We start from the raw sequence: 16,838 nt of genomic DNA, 5'->3' as shown, positions 1-16,838 counted from the left end.
TCTTCTGAGATACTTTTTTTTCAATAATTATGACCACATATTACTAATTGTTTGATTAATTCTTTTGCATATTTTAATCCGTGTCAAGATATCATTTGTTATTAGTAGATTTCTTAAGTTTGATAATTGTTGAATATTCAGTTAACACGATTTAAATACTCCAAAACCAATAATGCCTGTTTTTTTTTGTTGTTGCAGAAGTTAAGCACAGCTCCTCTCTAAGGAAAAACAGTTTTGTTAATGGCGATGAATGTCGCAAAAATTAAAATCAATAAAATTGGACTCTGTAACTAGATATTTGAATGAAATGAACAAATAATTTAAGTGTAAAAAAGCTTTAAAAATGGCAATGCAACAAAACAAAATAAGAATCTAATATATTTTTATAAGATGAAAATGATCAAATATTTTTGAGGAAGAGTTCAAGACATCATTTTTGTTGAGAAAGAATATCACAAGATCAAAAGTAAACAAAAAGAAAAAAGAAAAGGATAAAGATGTGTAAATGCTTTATTACTTTATATCAAGCACAATAAATAAACAATGCAATAAAGCAATATCGTAATAGTTTATTTGACTTTAAGTTTCTTTGGTACTTTATGTTTGGGTGCTTTCACGGATGACTTCACATACGATCTAATGAACAGGAACAAAAACAAGGCACCGGTCACCGTTGGAGGAACAGCGGATGTTGTATCTCCAAGGGAAACATGGGTAAAAACTGCTCCGATTGAAATGAAGGTGAGAATTGCCGTGGCCACAGTTTTTAGTTCATCGGATATGAGGATGGCGATACTACACGCCACTTCGTACACGCCGACAAATATCCGGTAATTATCCGACGAGGGGGTGTATCCCACCCAGGTCAAAGGGCAAACTTTGGAGAAATCCTGGAACTCTCGTGACTACAAAACAAATTGTAAATTTCATATTTATTAAGAAATGAATTTAATGGCTACCCAATTTATACGAGTACAATAATTTTTTTTTTGTATAAACTTGGTTGGGACAGTTTATGCTTTTTAAACCAAGAATCAGCCAACCAAGCAATGTGTCACTACATTTACCATGATAATTATTATATTAATAGTATATAATCATTATGATAATTTTTAGCCAAACCATTTACAAAAATTACATTGTTCTTATTTGCTACTTGTCAGTGTTATTATTCATAAATGAGAAAGTTTTTTTTTAAAATGAGAAGTCTTACGATCTCTCCAAAAAGTTCTATGTTGAATGGGATGACTTTTATTGAACCGTCCACAATGAACAGACAGGGGAGAATCCAGGTCAAAGCTATGTCCAGATTGCTTAAAAAACCCATACTGTCAAAATAAAAACAACATTATAAATTGTTCTCATTGTTTGTATGTGAGAAATAATTTGAAATTATGAAGTTGAGTATTTTCAGCTCTGTTTTATTATTTTTTAATCAAAATTTAAATAATACATAAAAATAATTGTTTTCCTAAACTGGCAAAGAAAATAATATTGTTCAAATCGTATAGAACATACTGACATGTCGGGGATATGCTTATTATTGCGATCAAAGAGGGGAATAACTCAGGGCATGATTTCACTTTTCCCATAATTTCCTCTCTTGCGCTAACAATTTATAAACTCAATTTCTGCACTTTGTATGTAATGTCAGAAAAACGCGTGAAAACGTCATTTTTCAAGGGGTGAAGCCTAGCTCCTCACTTATCCTCACAGTAATTTTTTTTTTTAAATTTATGAATAAAAATAAAATAAAAAGTGAACCCCTCCCCTCCACTTTTTGGGACCATGTAAAAAATTGGAATCGAAAGGAAGGAAAAATACATGTAAAAGTAAAATTTTGATGTTATATGAAGTAATAGGTACGCGATGCTGTGCCCCCTCCCCCTCCCCCTCCCCCATTAGGATTTTCATGATTTTTAGAATTCCCCTTTTTGTTTGCTTGTCAAGATTTTTTGGATGAATTTGCCCTCCCCCTCTTTACATTAAAAACGGTGCTACGTGTCTGCCTATAGACTTTAAATATATATGTTGCAATTAGAAAATCACGATCAGCTATATCCATATATTTTATCACACATAAGCTTGTGCCGTTTAAAAATACTATTTTCTTTAAACACATTTCTTGTTAATAAAAAAAATATATACATATTTTAGAGAGTAAATATTCTAAACAAACATGTATCTTACCTTGTGTGAATTATTCCCGGTCAAATTCTGTTTTGCCGGTGTTGTGGCGTGCTTCTAATAACACGTATAGGTGCGACGTAATGCCCTACCCCCGGGGTATAGCGGATTGACTTCCCGGTCAGTGAAAAACACGGAAGTCTGTCCCTGAACACTGAAAATGGCTGACCACGGGTTATTCTGCTGTTCTGTTCAATTCTGCATTGTTTTTGAGGTAAAGAGGAAAATAAACGAAATACTGACCAATATTTTTTTTTATTAAAACCCCATTTATCTCTTCTTTTTTTTTTTTAAAAGAAACATTACATGTACTCGGATTTTGAAGAAAAGACCATAACCATCTAACCATTATGAAGAATTTGCCATGCACGTATCTCTATCAACTACATTTATTTATCAAGTGTATAGCGAAGGGCAATGGCTACAAATAACCTTTTTTTTTTTTTTTTTTTATAGAAAACGGTCCATATGTACATGCATATTAATTAGTACGTTTAAAGGTAGATAATATGGGGGACATTGTAAATTTGTATATTTAGACAGTGAACGAAACTGCCATTTTTTTTTTAAAAACAGTTTCATAAATTGGATATCTGTTTAATTTGAATTGAAAATTCGCAAAAATATAAATCAATCCATGCATTGTTTTTAAAAGCATGTTTCGATTTTATGTTCGTGCGGCGATGGGAGTGTTGATGTTAATGTACTTATGAATGATCTTTTAACTATTTGTGAAGACTGGTTTTTCAAGGTAAATGTTAAATTATGTTATAAAAACGATGACACAAAACCAACATAGAACAAAACAGAGATGTAAAAAAAAAAGTTTGTATTCGACATATTTATCTTTAAATTAGACATCGGAACCCCCCCCCCCCCCCTCCCCCCTTTCCAAGGAAAAATTATCTGGATCTACGCATGGTATTTTTACAACATTTTTTCCGATAACCTTAATTCAATTTGTTTTAAAAGTTAGTGTTTGAACATAAAAGTTGAGGTAAAAAAAAAGAAGTAGGAAATAAGCCTCCTCTCTAACTCTTATCTTTTTAAAATTACCTTAAACAAGGATGAAATACAAAGATAGAAAAACAAACAGCCTTGACTTCTGTGTAAACTCTAAGGTCGGATGGCTTTTAAAATGTGAATATGTGCAGCGTAAAGGAACGCGATTGTCGATTAAAATTTCTCTCTTATAACTCTGATCTTTAAAATTTCTTTTTTTTTACCGGAATTTGTGTGAACACACAAGGTTGACAGGAAATCAAAATTATACTTGACATTGCAGCTAAGTAAGGTGTGTTTATAAAGGGAAATTCTTTCTAATGAAAACTTTGAATATAAAACGGGTTTTGTTCTGTGTGAACTGGGTTTTGCTCTGAGTCACTTGAAATCGCGATATGGTTTGCTTGTGAAAAGAAGGGGGGGGGGGTGTATAGGACATTTATTTTATCTGTGGCTGCATGTGCTGTATAACAAAAATTCACTTCGTTTGACGTAAAACCCCCAGACTGAATTAGTTACAGCTTAATTCGTTCACTTTAAAGTCGAAAAGGGAAATTAAAAATTAAAAATTTTATCAATGTTTAAAGTTGAAGGCACACCATGTTTTGCTTGAAAGTGATTTTTTTCCATCAAAGTTGACCGTAACCCTGTTATGTGCGTGCAAGAGCTCTTATCCCCAAGACAACTTATAATTACATAATATGCAACCTTTAAAAAAAATCATCTAAAGAGGCCATCTCTTGTAGCTTATTTACAAGAATATTTTTATAATACATTTGTACTCTTTACTATTCTCCCAAACATGAATGAATGGAATGTCTGGAGCGAGTTGTCTAATAATTCTGTAGTGTTTATTATCCAGTCATTTTTCACATTTGCGTACATAATGCCGGTATAGAAGATTACATTTAATCATGAATATTGTGTCCACACAATCTTAACCACCCAAGAAATGCGTTACACTTCGTGGCTCAAAAATGACTCACCTATTGACCTCGATTTCGAATAACATGCACACGTATGTTTATAAAGCAACGGACACTTGTCCTATGTGGGTCACCTCCTCCTCCTCTGTATATGTTGAACAATATAAATATTTTACATGCCGTAGACCACACAGAATAGTTTCGAAAAATAAACTTTAAAGTAAAATTACTGTAATGGCTTAAAAATAGTTGTTGAGATTCTTTAGTATTAGCATCAAGTCTGAGTAGACAATAGTCAAGGAACACAAATTATAATGGGTTTCATCTGCCAATCAATCAATCAATCAATCAATCAATCAATCGATCAATCAATTAAACTATCTTCTTCTTTTTAAAAGAATAAAATTAATTTATATAGTAGGGGCTATATCTCTCTTTTTTGTTGAGTACGGCAATGCACCTTAAGTGGACTTTTTTGTTATTTAACTATTCATTAAAATCATTAATTGTCGGGAAATTCTAGGTGTCTGGTCATTTGCAAGAAATTCTAGGTTAATGAGAAGATAAGGATGTGAAGTTGGGCAGTGACATCCGGGTATGCAGATAACGCGATCAGGGACAAAATAGGACTCTGACTCACGCTGATTATCAGTTTAAAGGGAATAACTCTCTCCTTACGTTTTTCAATGTTTAACACATAAAAAGACTGGACTTGGCATTAAGTCTGATCTAAGTTGGGCATTGCAGACACCTATATTTTAATCAATGAAAAAATAATAAGCACCAAACTGAACATTAAAAAGTGGCCATCTCTGTACGTTGCGTTATGTTTTATTTATAAGATTGTTAAGTACGTCTCAAACACCATTAGAATGCAGGAAAAATGTTACACCAATTAAAAGAGAGATAGTTTGAATCTAAACTCTGTGATTTCCTCATGAGTACCCATATAAACTTAAATTTGTTCATTAAATTGTTGCTACGAAGCGATTTTGTTTACAAGAGAAAGTCTGCTTTTCAAATTATTTCCTTGTAGGCGAATATATGTATATCCAGGATAAACATGTAGGTGTGTAAACATGAACTGAGGTACATGTAACCGTCGAGTTGTAAATTAAGCTGTTGCTCCGAAACGATCATCTCTAATAATCAAAAGTAAGAATACAAATGGCGAAGAAAAGTCTCTAATTCACTAAAAGGAAGCAACATGTTGTTGCATGAAGATTGCTTAAACATTTCTCTAAAGTCTCGTGTGATAAGTTAGCAAATCGTAATCACCAGGCACGTAGCATCGGGGGGGGGGGGGCACTTTTTCTCGCAGCAACTAATTTTTTAAAATTTACATATAAAAAATTGAATTATCATGGAGTTGCCCCCTTCCCCCCCCCCCCCCTATTTTAGGAGCATGTAAAAAATTGATATGAAAATAAGGAAATTAGGATTGAAATTGAAGTTATATAGTACACCAGCACCCCCCCCCCCCTCCACGTATTAGGATTTTGAAGATTTAGGAAAATTCCTAATTGTCTTTTTTTTTTTTGCTTGTCAAGATTATTCGGATGGGTCTGCCCCCCCCCCCCCCACTTTCAAAAACGATGCTACGTGCCTGATCACATGTTTAATATAACAAAACCATTTGCAATGCTAAACATACTTTAATTCCTAGATAGCTGCAGTAGTGTTTGCTCTAAACTTCCATTGCATTTGACCATGTAAGTTGTGCCATTCATCAATCTGTCAATTAAAGGTCGAAAATCTTCCAATTCCATACACTGGTGTACCATGAAGTTTACATCCTCTGCAATTCCAAATTATAAGCGAGATAATTTTTTGGCGCACACTTTTTTGAAATAAAATTGCCACGCAAATTGAAATTATGACCTACATGTAGGTCACTCATTAACTGTACACCTATGTTAATCAAGTACTGAAGTACTGAAAGCCGGGCTCTTTTGGTGTGTCTTTATGCATACTGTGTAGTAAAGACTGAAATCTCTCTCTCTCTCTCTCTCTCTCTCTCTCTCTCTCTCTCATGCTTTTAATGTCGGCAAAGCGTCAGAGAGCGACCAAATTTTGTAAGCGGCTATAAACAAAAATATGTCTGTCTAGTAGAAAAAGGTTTAACAGTTGCTGTCTTGAATTTTGCAACAAGAGTTATATACTATATATATATTGAATCCCCATTTCTTCAACGCGAAGCAAAGTAGTTCATGGAATTTCATGGGCATTGGATGTGTCCAATAATCTTGTTTTTAATTAAAACACGTTATTAATGAGAAAACTAAATAAGATAGACAATTCTCTCGAAATTAAAAAACGAAACAAAATTTTTGGTCAAAACGTGGCTCTTTGTGTAACTATTTTGTAAAGCGGAAGCTTTTATTTTGACGCTGTTTGGTTTTTTGTTTACTTTTGAAAATCAGATTTACCTTAATTTTTTTGGAAATGATATTTTAGGCTATAAACTGTATTTTTAAGAAAAATTCCATATACATTTTTTTAACTTTAAAGGTGAGTATTTCCCTATATCTTTCATTTATTAGAGCTCTTCTTCTGAAAAGAATAAATACAGTCGAAAAATGCCCCAATTATTTAACATTCAAGCCCTCTTAAAGCGCGATCCAAAAGGTGGGGGTTGAATTGACTAGTCGTATTCCGAACTTTTTTAATACTACTGCCCTATAAACACAACTATTATATTCTTTCTACTGATCCCCGGGAATATGCAATACATGGCGATTATTATTATTAATTATCAAAATATTACGTTCCACAAAAAAAATATTTAATGCAGACTGTTTACAAACACGGTGTTTTTCGTAGGCGATATTTTGTCTTATTTCGTAACCTGAAAAAAAAAATGACGAACCAATTAAAAGGATTCAATGTGACCTATTTAATATCACCGTACAGGGGCGCGGTGCTCCCCTTAACTGCTCTAAATCACACAGTATTAAAGAATAGACATAGTGTAACTAGACTCCACGGTATGAAAGGAATGACTATATGGACCAAATAATGGACGAGTTATAAAATGTCTTCTTCAGTCTCACACATGACATGCATACTTCACAAATACCCGATTTGTAGATATATATTTACTACATGTACCAAGGCCCCTACGCTTTAAACATAAATATTTATAAGTAATATTAGTGATCTGGCTGGGACTATCAAGAACATAACATATTGTCAATCAATTTGACAATAAAGAAAAACAGAATAAAGGGGGGGGGGGGGTCTTAACAATTGTGGGATCATCCGACATTGGATGTAAGATCAAATAAAGTACGAAATGTGACCTCCCGTGCACACAACTAAAGTGTATAATAGTTGGAGTTGTTTCGATTGTCCTTCTACCGCATCGATATTCTTATTTTTTTATTTATGCTAAGTCTTCATATGACATCACATCCAGTTTGGAGGAACAGGTGTCATTCAACGCGTAATATACGTCATTATTAAGATAAACATTTATTTATTATAGCACTCATTGCATTCATATTTGGAAAACCCACAAAACCGGGTCATCCTGCCTGTGGTTTCTCATACCTTGTCATTTAATTAAACTTGTATTAAACCAACCCCAAAGTTTAAAAACTCTCTAGACTGATAATTACATTCCTAAAATCGGAATTTACGGGATAGTTTCCTGGAATTTGCGCGCGTTTCATGAAACAGTTTATTAAAAAAAATTTATCAGAGATGTCGGCCCACGCATTGTCTTGTCGGGGTAACCCACAATAGCATCACGTGACCTCGGCAAAAGCATATTAACATTGTACTATCGGTAGACTCGCCTCAGGTATATTTTTTAATACAAACCAAACCAATAAAAACAGACCCAATTCTGTTTTGTCGTTCTTTACTTACAGCAAACGGTACTGACAGACGTTTTTAAAAATTTGCACGGTAAATTAGAAGTCCAATTCAAATAACGACAGATATACCGCCGTGCGATCAAAGATAAAGGTAAAAAGGAAAAGAAGTGATACCTGGAACAGACGATATTCACCTGTCCCGAGAACCAGGTAACCTTTGATTTTCTTTTTTAAAATGCTGGTATTTGCATTTTCGGATTCATGTACGTGTACATATGCATAGAAGAGGTATTTTTTTTATTGCTTAATTGTGCTTTTGACAGCAAAATGCAATTATATTTTTTTCTAAAACTTCAGTATTTCAAATAAAGCGAGTAGTAGACGAGTGCATTTAAAGATTTGTCAATATTAAACTTTATCCACGTTTTGTCTAACAAATTCAGCTCAAATGGGTATTTTCAAGTTTTCGATAGAAAAGTGTGTATGTGTGTGTGTTTGTGTGAACATATATATATATATATATATATATATATATATATATATATATATATATATATATATATATATATATATATATATATATATGTGTGTGTGTGTGTGTTTCGAGGTTTAGGTTTAAGACAAGGAAAGATAGCATTACCTCCAAAAATTGTGCATTTAAAAAATAAACCTGCATTTGCTACTGTGCATGTATGAGCATGCTGCTCTCAACTTAAACTTTATCAAAGAAGTGATCAAATAATTAAAGCGTTTAGAAATTTGAAGGTTTTTCTCTTTTTAACCCAGTAATTTTTGGTAATCTTGGGATACATTATGTGAAATGAAAAGCACTATTATATCTAACAATTAATCGAGAGAACGTACATGGTTGAAAGGAAACTATTTATCTCATTTTAACACAAGACGACTTGTGATGCCATTGGCACTTCAATGTCGGTCTATTATATAAAAAGAAATTATTCAACTCATTGTAATTTTCCAGTTCACCATAATTTCACTGAAACATTTTTTGAGTAAATATAAAACATAGCATGAGATGGTACTTCAATGGCGCTAAAGTTGTGCTCAAATTAGGCACCACCTGCCCTACAAGTGGGATTTGCAATGGCGATACAAGATACATGTTTACGAATTTCAGAAAGAAAATCGCCATGAAAGCACAATTCACAGAAAAAAAAATAATTTACGAGCTAACACACCTTGTTTAAAAAGTTTGCTTGCATACGCTTACACAGTACAATGCGCAGCCTGTATTACGTAATACCGTGTTGCAGCTGCATGTTTGTCTCCATTTACACGCATCCGGTTTTCCTTTGATCTGTTCAGGTGACAGTTGTTTGAAATGATTTCAGTATAAAATATCACTCCAGTGTTACCCAAAAGCGTTATTGCCACTTTCGTGGAATAACTGTGAATTTCTTACAATGTCTTTGAAAGATCTTTTTCTGTGTGGATTCTCTTACTTCCAGGAAAGGAACGAATTTGATAGCTGCTAAATTTAAGCATGTCGAGTAAAAACTGGGTACCGATAGTTTACGCTTAACCAAAAATACAAAAGACGTGCACGCTTCTATCAAGTACATGTATGCTAGCAAATAAATATAGTACAAAAATTAATGCATAATGATTATGAAATGTTGTGTTTCAATTTGGCGTAAAATAGCAACTTAGCTGCAGGACTGTAGCACCTCGGGAAATGCGGGTCATTCAATTTTCCCTTGGATTTCAGTTCTGCACCAAGCAATAATTGTAATACCTGTATTCACTGTACATCTCAAAAACCATTGATTTATACTTTCAGCATAAGATCATACTAGAATAGTCGAAAACTTGGATGTCTAGCTGTAGTCCTGTTACTTTTAATTATTGTTTATGGTTTGCATGTATTAAGCACATAGCATCGTTTTTAAAAGTTAGGAGGGGCGGTCTCAATCCAAAAAATCATGACAAGCAGAAAAAAAGCCCTTTTCAAATTCATGTCAATCCTATGGCCTGGGGGATGCGCATATAACTTCTTTATTTCTTTATCTTCAATTTCACTGTCTTTACTTACTTTCACTCCCATTTATCAATGCTACTAAAAAGGGGTTTGGGGTGGGGAAACTCCGTGATAATTCAATTTTTTTATATAAAAAAAATGTTGTTTGGATATAAGGAAACGGGGGGAGGGGCAGCCTCAATCCTAATGCTACGTGCCTATGTAGATCATGTTAAATAATTAACAAGTTATTTTTCTCTTGAAAGTTTTCACTATCTGATTGTTGACTTAATCCATTCACCATCTATCATTAGAATATCATTGTTATAAAAGAATTTTTATGCATCAAGCAAGTTACGCACGAATTTTTCTTAAATCATTTTAAACACGACGGTTTATCAATTTCATCAAAATTAACCAAGACAGCATGAACACTGACCTTTAATACCCTTGAAATTATTTTGCTTTTTGTTCTCACGATAAAAATGCAGCTTGTTAGGCGTGGTGTCAAATTTACTGGGACAACTTCAAGGAAACTATAACGAATACTGCATTTTAATCGTCTAAAATTAATATTATGTTACAAAGATGTGTAGTCATTTAGTCATGTAGTCATGTGTAGTCATGTAGTCATGTGTAGTCAGTTAGTCCTCTTTTGTACGCCATGAAATTCATTTCTTTTGTTTGCCATATAAGGAACAGTAGCAATTAAGTTTATAAACTCCAAATTCCACGAAAAGCTATAGTTCTGCAGCCACGCGTACAGGTATATAGATACTAGTGTTTCTCTCTGTCGATTGTTAGAAACTACCATTTCATTAATCGTATTATCTTCTAGGAATGTGATAATCTAAGCGGTTCACATGCAATAGTTATTGCATTATAAATACTTACTTATGTATAGATTTAAGGAAGAATACGTTTTGTGTTAACATGAATGTACATTTATCTTGCTTACCGAAAATCAGCGCTTTGAATATTGATGTATTTAATCATATAGTTATAGCATTATGCAGTGTAAGTTTAATCGACATTACAATTACATTTATAACATACATGGACTTTAAGTTATGATATTGTTAAATCAATTGATTAGAATGAAAAAGGCAGATATCTTCCGAATCGTCAATTTTTTTCCTAGATGACCATCGGCTGAATATCATCCATGCATGCGATAAAGCTTAAGGAAACATCTTTTTTAGATATTAGATAGTCATGGGCGTATAAAATATGCCGCTGATTTAAAAAAAAAAAAAAGATCATTATCAACGAGGTTATGAAAACAACAATGCCTGCTGTGAAAGGACGCATTCGTTACATGTAATAGCGTATATACTTGTACTCTTCATACAGCTGCAAAGCTTCGCAACGATGTAAAAAAAAAAATTACAACTTCCGATGAGAAAAAATGTGAACCGTTCTCTTTAGCTTTTGCTGAACATAATTAAGTATGTTGTAAATCAAATCAAATTTACTGACACATTCAATGAAACTTTTCAGGGGTTTGTATAATTTTTTTCTTCTTACATCTTAGAACAAAGAGTTTGTTATTTTAATGGTAATAATAACTGACAGTTATTCCGCCAATCTTCGTTAGGCTTTATTTTTTAACCAGAATATCTTAAGTTACTATGCATTGTTATCATATTTAAGTACAAAATATTTAAAAAGAAAATGCAGCGTTAAAAAAAGCAAAGCAAGTTTTTTGTAACCTTTCTCTAATGCTGTTTAGATAGAAAACCAAGTAACCAGACGGAGATTGTCACTGTTTTCATTTCAGGCAGCTTTAAACAAGTTATCCAGTTTGGGACACAGCCCATTCTTAAAATGTTTAGTTAATGACGCACCCAAAAGAAAAATACAATTACGTTCTTATTTTTGATATTATTTTGGTGCGTTCTTTCTGAAATTGCAATTAAAAAAATTGATTCCTTTCCGTCGTGAAGTACATTATACAACATTCGAATGTTTTATTGCTTTCAAAACAGGACAGAAAACATTACACTTTGCTTTAAGGAGATACTCATACATTTTATTGACACAAGGTTAAAAATGAGGGTAAAAACTTACAAAAAAATATTGATCAAATAAGAAAAGTAATTCGGACCTTTAAAAATATTTCTTACTGGCTAGAACAAAGCTTTTATTAGACCAACAACCAATCACGTTTGATCTTTCTGTATGACGACAAACTCGTTGTTGTCTTGTGTGTTTTATACAATGTTTCAATTAAAGAAACTATCGTTTCTGAAATTCCTCTTAACAACTTGCCTTTGTCTACAAGATTAGGAAGCTGTTAGTGTTAGCTTTTGTCAGATCATGATCAGGGTCCGCCGCAGATTGAGCAACCATTGCTTCCTGCTATATATACTCCGTGCTAACATGACAAAGAATGAGCTGATCGAGATAATGCAAATATTGCATTAAATAGTTTAAACATTGTACATGTATATGTAGATATAATATATATTATAACCATTTATTTAAACAAATTTTAATATATCAACCAATTATCTAGAACATGGGTCAGCAAAATCAAAGCAATTTTTATCTTTTTTGATTTTGAAAAATTTGATCATATATATTTAGTTTCTGATAAAAAAGGTCAAAAAATAGAAAAAGAGGCAACCTGAAGTTTAGAACAAATTCACAAATTGTAAATTTTAAAATACGGACATCTTAAATTCAGACAGGAAATACACAAGTTAACTTATATTTATAAAGAATAAACGTTTTGTAATAGCTAGTTTGGCTCAACAAAACCCTTTGAGAAGGTTTGTATGAAAAAAAACTTGGTCATTTTAAAATTAATGTTTGCTTTATTTGAACAGACAAATGAAAAGGAAGGGTTTTGTAATGAATATGAATCAAACAAGAACCTAAATTTTTATCAAATTAAATATGTTTAAAGCTTGTATTGGTTTTAAGATGAATAAAATTCGTATGTCAAAAAGTCTAAATTTATCGGTCGAATAATGCATTGATTTAAACAAAAGTATTTTCCTTCTTTTCAGAGTCGTTGGAAACTTCATTTTTACCTACCAATGGACCTCATAGAAACTCTTAAGTCCTTATGGTCGTGGTTAATTCACAAGAAGAAGTGTCCACGTTCGGCAAGTTTCCCTGACGCATCTTCCAATTTGCCAGATGCATCAAATATTTCCTATTCGCGGGCGTTTCTCAATCAACCAAATGTAGAGGAAGAATTTTCAACAAATTGTCAGCCACTATGGCGGATGAGGGTCTGGAAAAATTACATTTTCGTCAGTGGAGACGATAACAGCATCAAACGTATAGATCCAGCAACGCATATTTGCGAAGATGAAAAGGAGACAATTTCAGGAAATTCCCCCGATGACTTCGATGTAACAGTCTCAGGAAGATTTATTTACGTTGACTGGCAAGAACGAAAGGTCTGTCGTCTGCTGGGCAACAGTACAACGGAGGAAATTTTGAAGTTGAGAGGATGGAAACCATGGGGAATTTGCAGTTCAATATCGGGCGACATCTTGGTTGCCATGCGCTCAGACGATACAAAACAAGCGCGAGTAGTAGGTTTCCGGGAAGCAAAGAAGACGAGAGAGTATAAATTGGACCAAAAAGGGTATCCATTGTATGATTCCCCGGCGTTCGTTGCGGAAAATCGAAATCAAGACGTCTGCGTCTCAGACGTCCATCACAACCGCGTGACTGTTGTTGACGTCAGAGGGACTTTAAAATTCCACTACCACGGTAAGCAAGCCGCAGCTATGTACCCAACGTTTTACCCAAAAGGCATCGCCACGAATAGCCAGGCTAACATCTTGATCGCTGACCAAGAAAACAACTGTGTTCACATTCTGGATCCCATTGGTCAGTTGGTTAGTTTCGTATCGACGGGATGTTCTCTGATGGAGCCTTACTGCCTCGGTGTTGGAAGCGAAGATGAGCTGTACGTCGGAGAGTATCATCAAGGAAAGGTCAAGAAAATTAGATATCTACAGTGAGATTTCACAAAAATGCAACTATCACTATGACTATGTTTGTGTAAAATATTTTGAATCTGAGACATGATGTGTCTTAATTAAAATTTTAAGGCTATATTTACCTCTTTTTGACAGAGAGCTATTTATAGAAATATAGGAAAACGTTTTTTAAAACCAACATACTAGGAATTTGTTAAAACTGTAAATTAGTTTATGGCCTAAAACATATAAGAGATATAAAAGCAGATCTGGTGTGTAATTAGTAGATCACTCAGCTTCCCCAACTCCTTAACCGTTTCAAATGCTGCAATGATTATTTTTAGGACGTGCAATTAGATTTTGAACGAGAGAGGACAGACTAACTGTTTTGAAATCATTCCTTATTTGTAAATGTTTCCTGTGTGATTTATACATGTACCAATGTCAATAAATGTATTTTCCTTTAAAAATAAATAAAATTGAAGGTAAATCGATTTCTATGTGATTTCTACGTGATATATAAAAGTTCGCATTGTGCGTTTGTATTCTTAGTATTCCAAATCATTAACTGTTTAAAATGCATACTTGTATGCTTAAATGTTTAAATTTGTTTATTTTTTGTGTTTGCATGTAAAATAGTGTAAATACACGTATAATGCACAAAAAATCCAGGAAAACTTATAATTGATCCTTATACCATTATTTATCAATTACATATTCTTTAAATTTATTACAATACCGGTATTAGTTGTCAATAGAAGTTTTCTTATAATTTTGTTTCGTCAGAATGGTTTATTAAGTAAGGGTGTATTAAGTATTTGCAATCATTTTAGACCGTTTAAGTATTATATTACATTGTATATACAGCATTATCAAACTCCTTAAAGCAAAAAGTTTGGTTTGACCAAGATCCTTGAGATTCAATTGAAAGATAAATATCCTATCGCCTCAACTCTGTGTACTTTATCATGGTGTATAGTGGAGTAATTCAATTCTATATTACGATTTTATGTTGGTATGAGAAAATTTTTTAAGCAGTATTTCTTAATTAGAATAACAAAGGCATAACTTGTGACTTTAAGCAGTTTTATCATTATTCATTTCTTCCTGGACTGATTATTAACTTTAAAATTGCAATAAATATTTCCCTATTTCAAAAAAGGAATATGAAATTTCAATATCCTCTATTTTTTTAATTTAATTTAATTTCCTAAAGTAGCGGGAATAATATTCATTAAGGCAATAATTTTACTATATAATGGCTAATGACTCTGATAATCTACACTTTAACGAGGAAAAAATCTCCATAGTTGGACAAACAAACCTTTACAGAATAAAAATAAAGTATTAGATGAGTTTCTCGTCAAAAATCAATAGATGAAATATTTGGTGGTTGGATATACATGAACATTGATGAACTATAATCATAAAAGGAACTTAAAAGTTGTTCTGATGTTTACCTATGGATTTCTAGAACTATGGGCGCTATGTTGAATGTATTGATCCTTCTCTATGTATATGCATGTATAAACAAATATTTAGAGTTCCAACTGTATTGTTCTGTGGTGATACAACTAATCAAAATTATAACGTATAGTTTAACACCATTAATTAATGACGCAAATCGCATACTATTTAGCCGCAAGCGGGTCTTGTATAATAATGTAAAATGACATTGCTTTTAATATTACAATTTGTTTTTATATTTAAAACATAGTTGCTGACTAGTCCTTAATTATAAGTTATCAAAAAGGAATACACTGTTGAATATTATGTGGTGAAGATTATAGTCTAGGTGTGATCAATTCTATCATAAAGTCCTTGGAGCTTTATTAAATTTCATCACGGCCCGATTTCATACAACTTAAAGAATGATTTTTTATTCCTTAAATAAACCTCCTCGACCATTTTGTTGTGTTTTTATTTTCCAAATAAAGTTTTGCTCGGTTACAGATCTGGATATAGAGCAACAAATTGGAAACATCTATTGAATCGAACCATGTCAAAGGGACACTCCTCATTCTTTAAATATCAAATTAATGCACAAGTTTCACCCTTTTGTTCAAAGTTTTGTCATAGGTTATCATTGTTTTCATCAATGTCAATAAAGTTTAGTCATGAGTAATTACTGGTTTTTTTTTTTTCAACATAAAACTGTTTTCATTGTCACGTTTCTTTTTCTACAAAGAATAGTCCTTGGAATCTTTATACATGTGCATATGCTATTTTGTAATTTTTGTAAACACGGAAAGTATATAATTGGTTTAAAGTTTTAAAAATCATCGAAAGTCGTTTTCATTCTATTTGAAACAAACCTAAAGCGGCAGCGTCTTATACAAGTTTGTAATATTTTGCCCGTCCGATAAAATCTGTGAGCAGACAACTTATCAACGATGACTAATTGGCAAAGGCTTAAGGATTCCAACTTTTGTAAATATTCGACGGAACAATTTTTTCACACAAGTGAACTACAAATAAGCTCGCATCCAAAATAAAAATCAAAGTACTGAAGAACTGGCGGGAGTTGATTTTGTCGATGTTTATTTATTTTTAAATCAATGATATGTTATTTTGCATGACAAGTACATGTATACGTAGTTTCTTATTTGAATTACGCATATTTTTATAATATGAATTTTTGAACTTTTTCGACTAGAATGTCGAGAAACCTCCATATGAATCATCTTAAATAGTATTTAAAGATAAAATTAATTCAATCAAACTATGTATCAGTGGTAGAAATATTTCGAGAAAATTGTATGGATCCAAGCAATATTGAACTCTAGTCTCGTTCAACCAATTGCAAACGCTCGACTGACACCGTAAATCTCCGAAAAGGGTTTACGGAAACAGCCGAGCGTCGAGTTGAACGAGACTATATTGAACTCTGGCGTAGGAATACATACGACTACAAAAAATATTTAAATTGCTCGTACCATTTAAAATCTGACTATTTTTAAGGTATTTGTAAATAAGTTTC

General features: G+C 32.8%; 2 protein-coding genes across 2 annotated transcripts; one reads left to right on the top strand and one right to left on the bottom strand.

Moving 5' to 3' along the window:
* Window positions 1–498: 498 nt before the first annotated feature.
* Window positions 499–2,327, bottom strand: LOC128186060 (uncharacterized). The gene is made up of 3 exons (XM_052855788.1): window positions 2,191–2,327; window positions 1,214–1,328; window positions 499–905 (listed from the first exon to the last, which is right to left on the bottom strand). Exons 2-3 carry the CDS (start codon window positions 1,325–1,327, stop codon window positions 570–572), a joined length of 450 nt encoding a protein of 149 aa, XP_052711748.1. The 5' UTR covers window position 1,328; window positions 2,191–2,327; the 3' UTR covers window positions 499–569.
* A 5,569-nt stretch (window positions 2,328–7,896) lies between these two features.
* Window positions 7,897–14,445, top strand: LOC128184505 (tripartite motif-containing protein 2-like). The gene is made up of 2 exons (XM_052854029.1): window positions 7,897–8,146; window positions 12,929–14,445. Exon 2 carries the CDS (start codon window positions 12,959–12,961, stop codon window positions 13,898–13,900), a length of 942 nt encoding a protein of 313 aa, XP_052709989.1. The 5' UTR covers window positions 7,897–8,146; window positions 12,929–12,958; the 3' UTR covers window positions 13,901–14,445.
* Window positions 14,446–16,838: the final 2,393 nt, after the last annotated feature.

The sequence above is a fragment of the Crassostrea angulata genome, chromosome 5, assembly GCF_025612915.1.
Source record: "Crassostrea angulata isolate pt1a10 chromosome 5, ASM2561291v2, whole genome shotgun sequence".
Classification (NCBI taxonomy): Eukaryota; Metazoa; Mollusca; class Bivalvia; order Ostreida; family Ostreidae; genus Magallana; species Magallana angulata.
The sequence above is the reverse complement of the archived record's forward strand: the minus strand, read 5'-3'. Positions and strand labels throughout refer to the sequence as shown.

Coding starts and splice junctions, on each gene's coding strand:
- LOC128186060 (XM_052855788.1), bottom strand. CDS start 1,327: ATGGGTTTTTTAAGCAATCTGGACATAGCTTTGACCTGGATTCTCCCC. Junction 906..1,213: donor TAGAACTTTTTGGAGAGATC/GTAAGACTTCTC, acceptor TTTGTTTTGTAG/TCACGAGAGTTCCAGGATTT.
- LOC128184505 (XM_052854029.1), top strand. CDS start 12,959: ATGGACCTCATAGAAACTCTTAAGTCCTTATGGTCGTGGTTAATTCAC.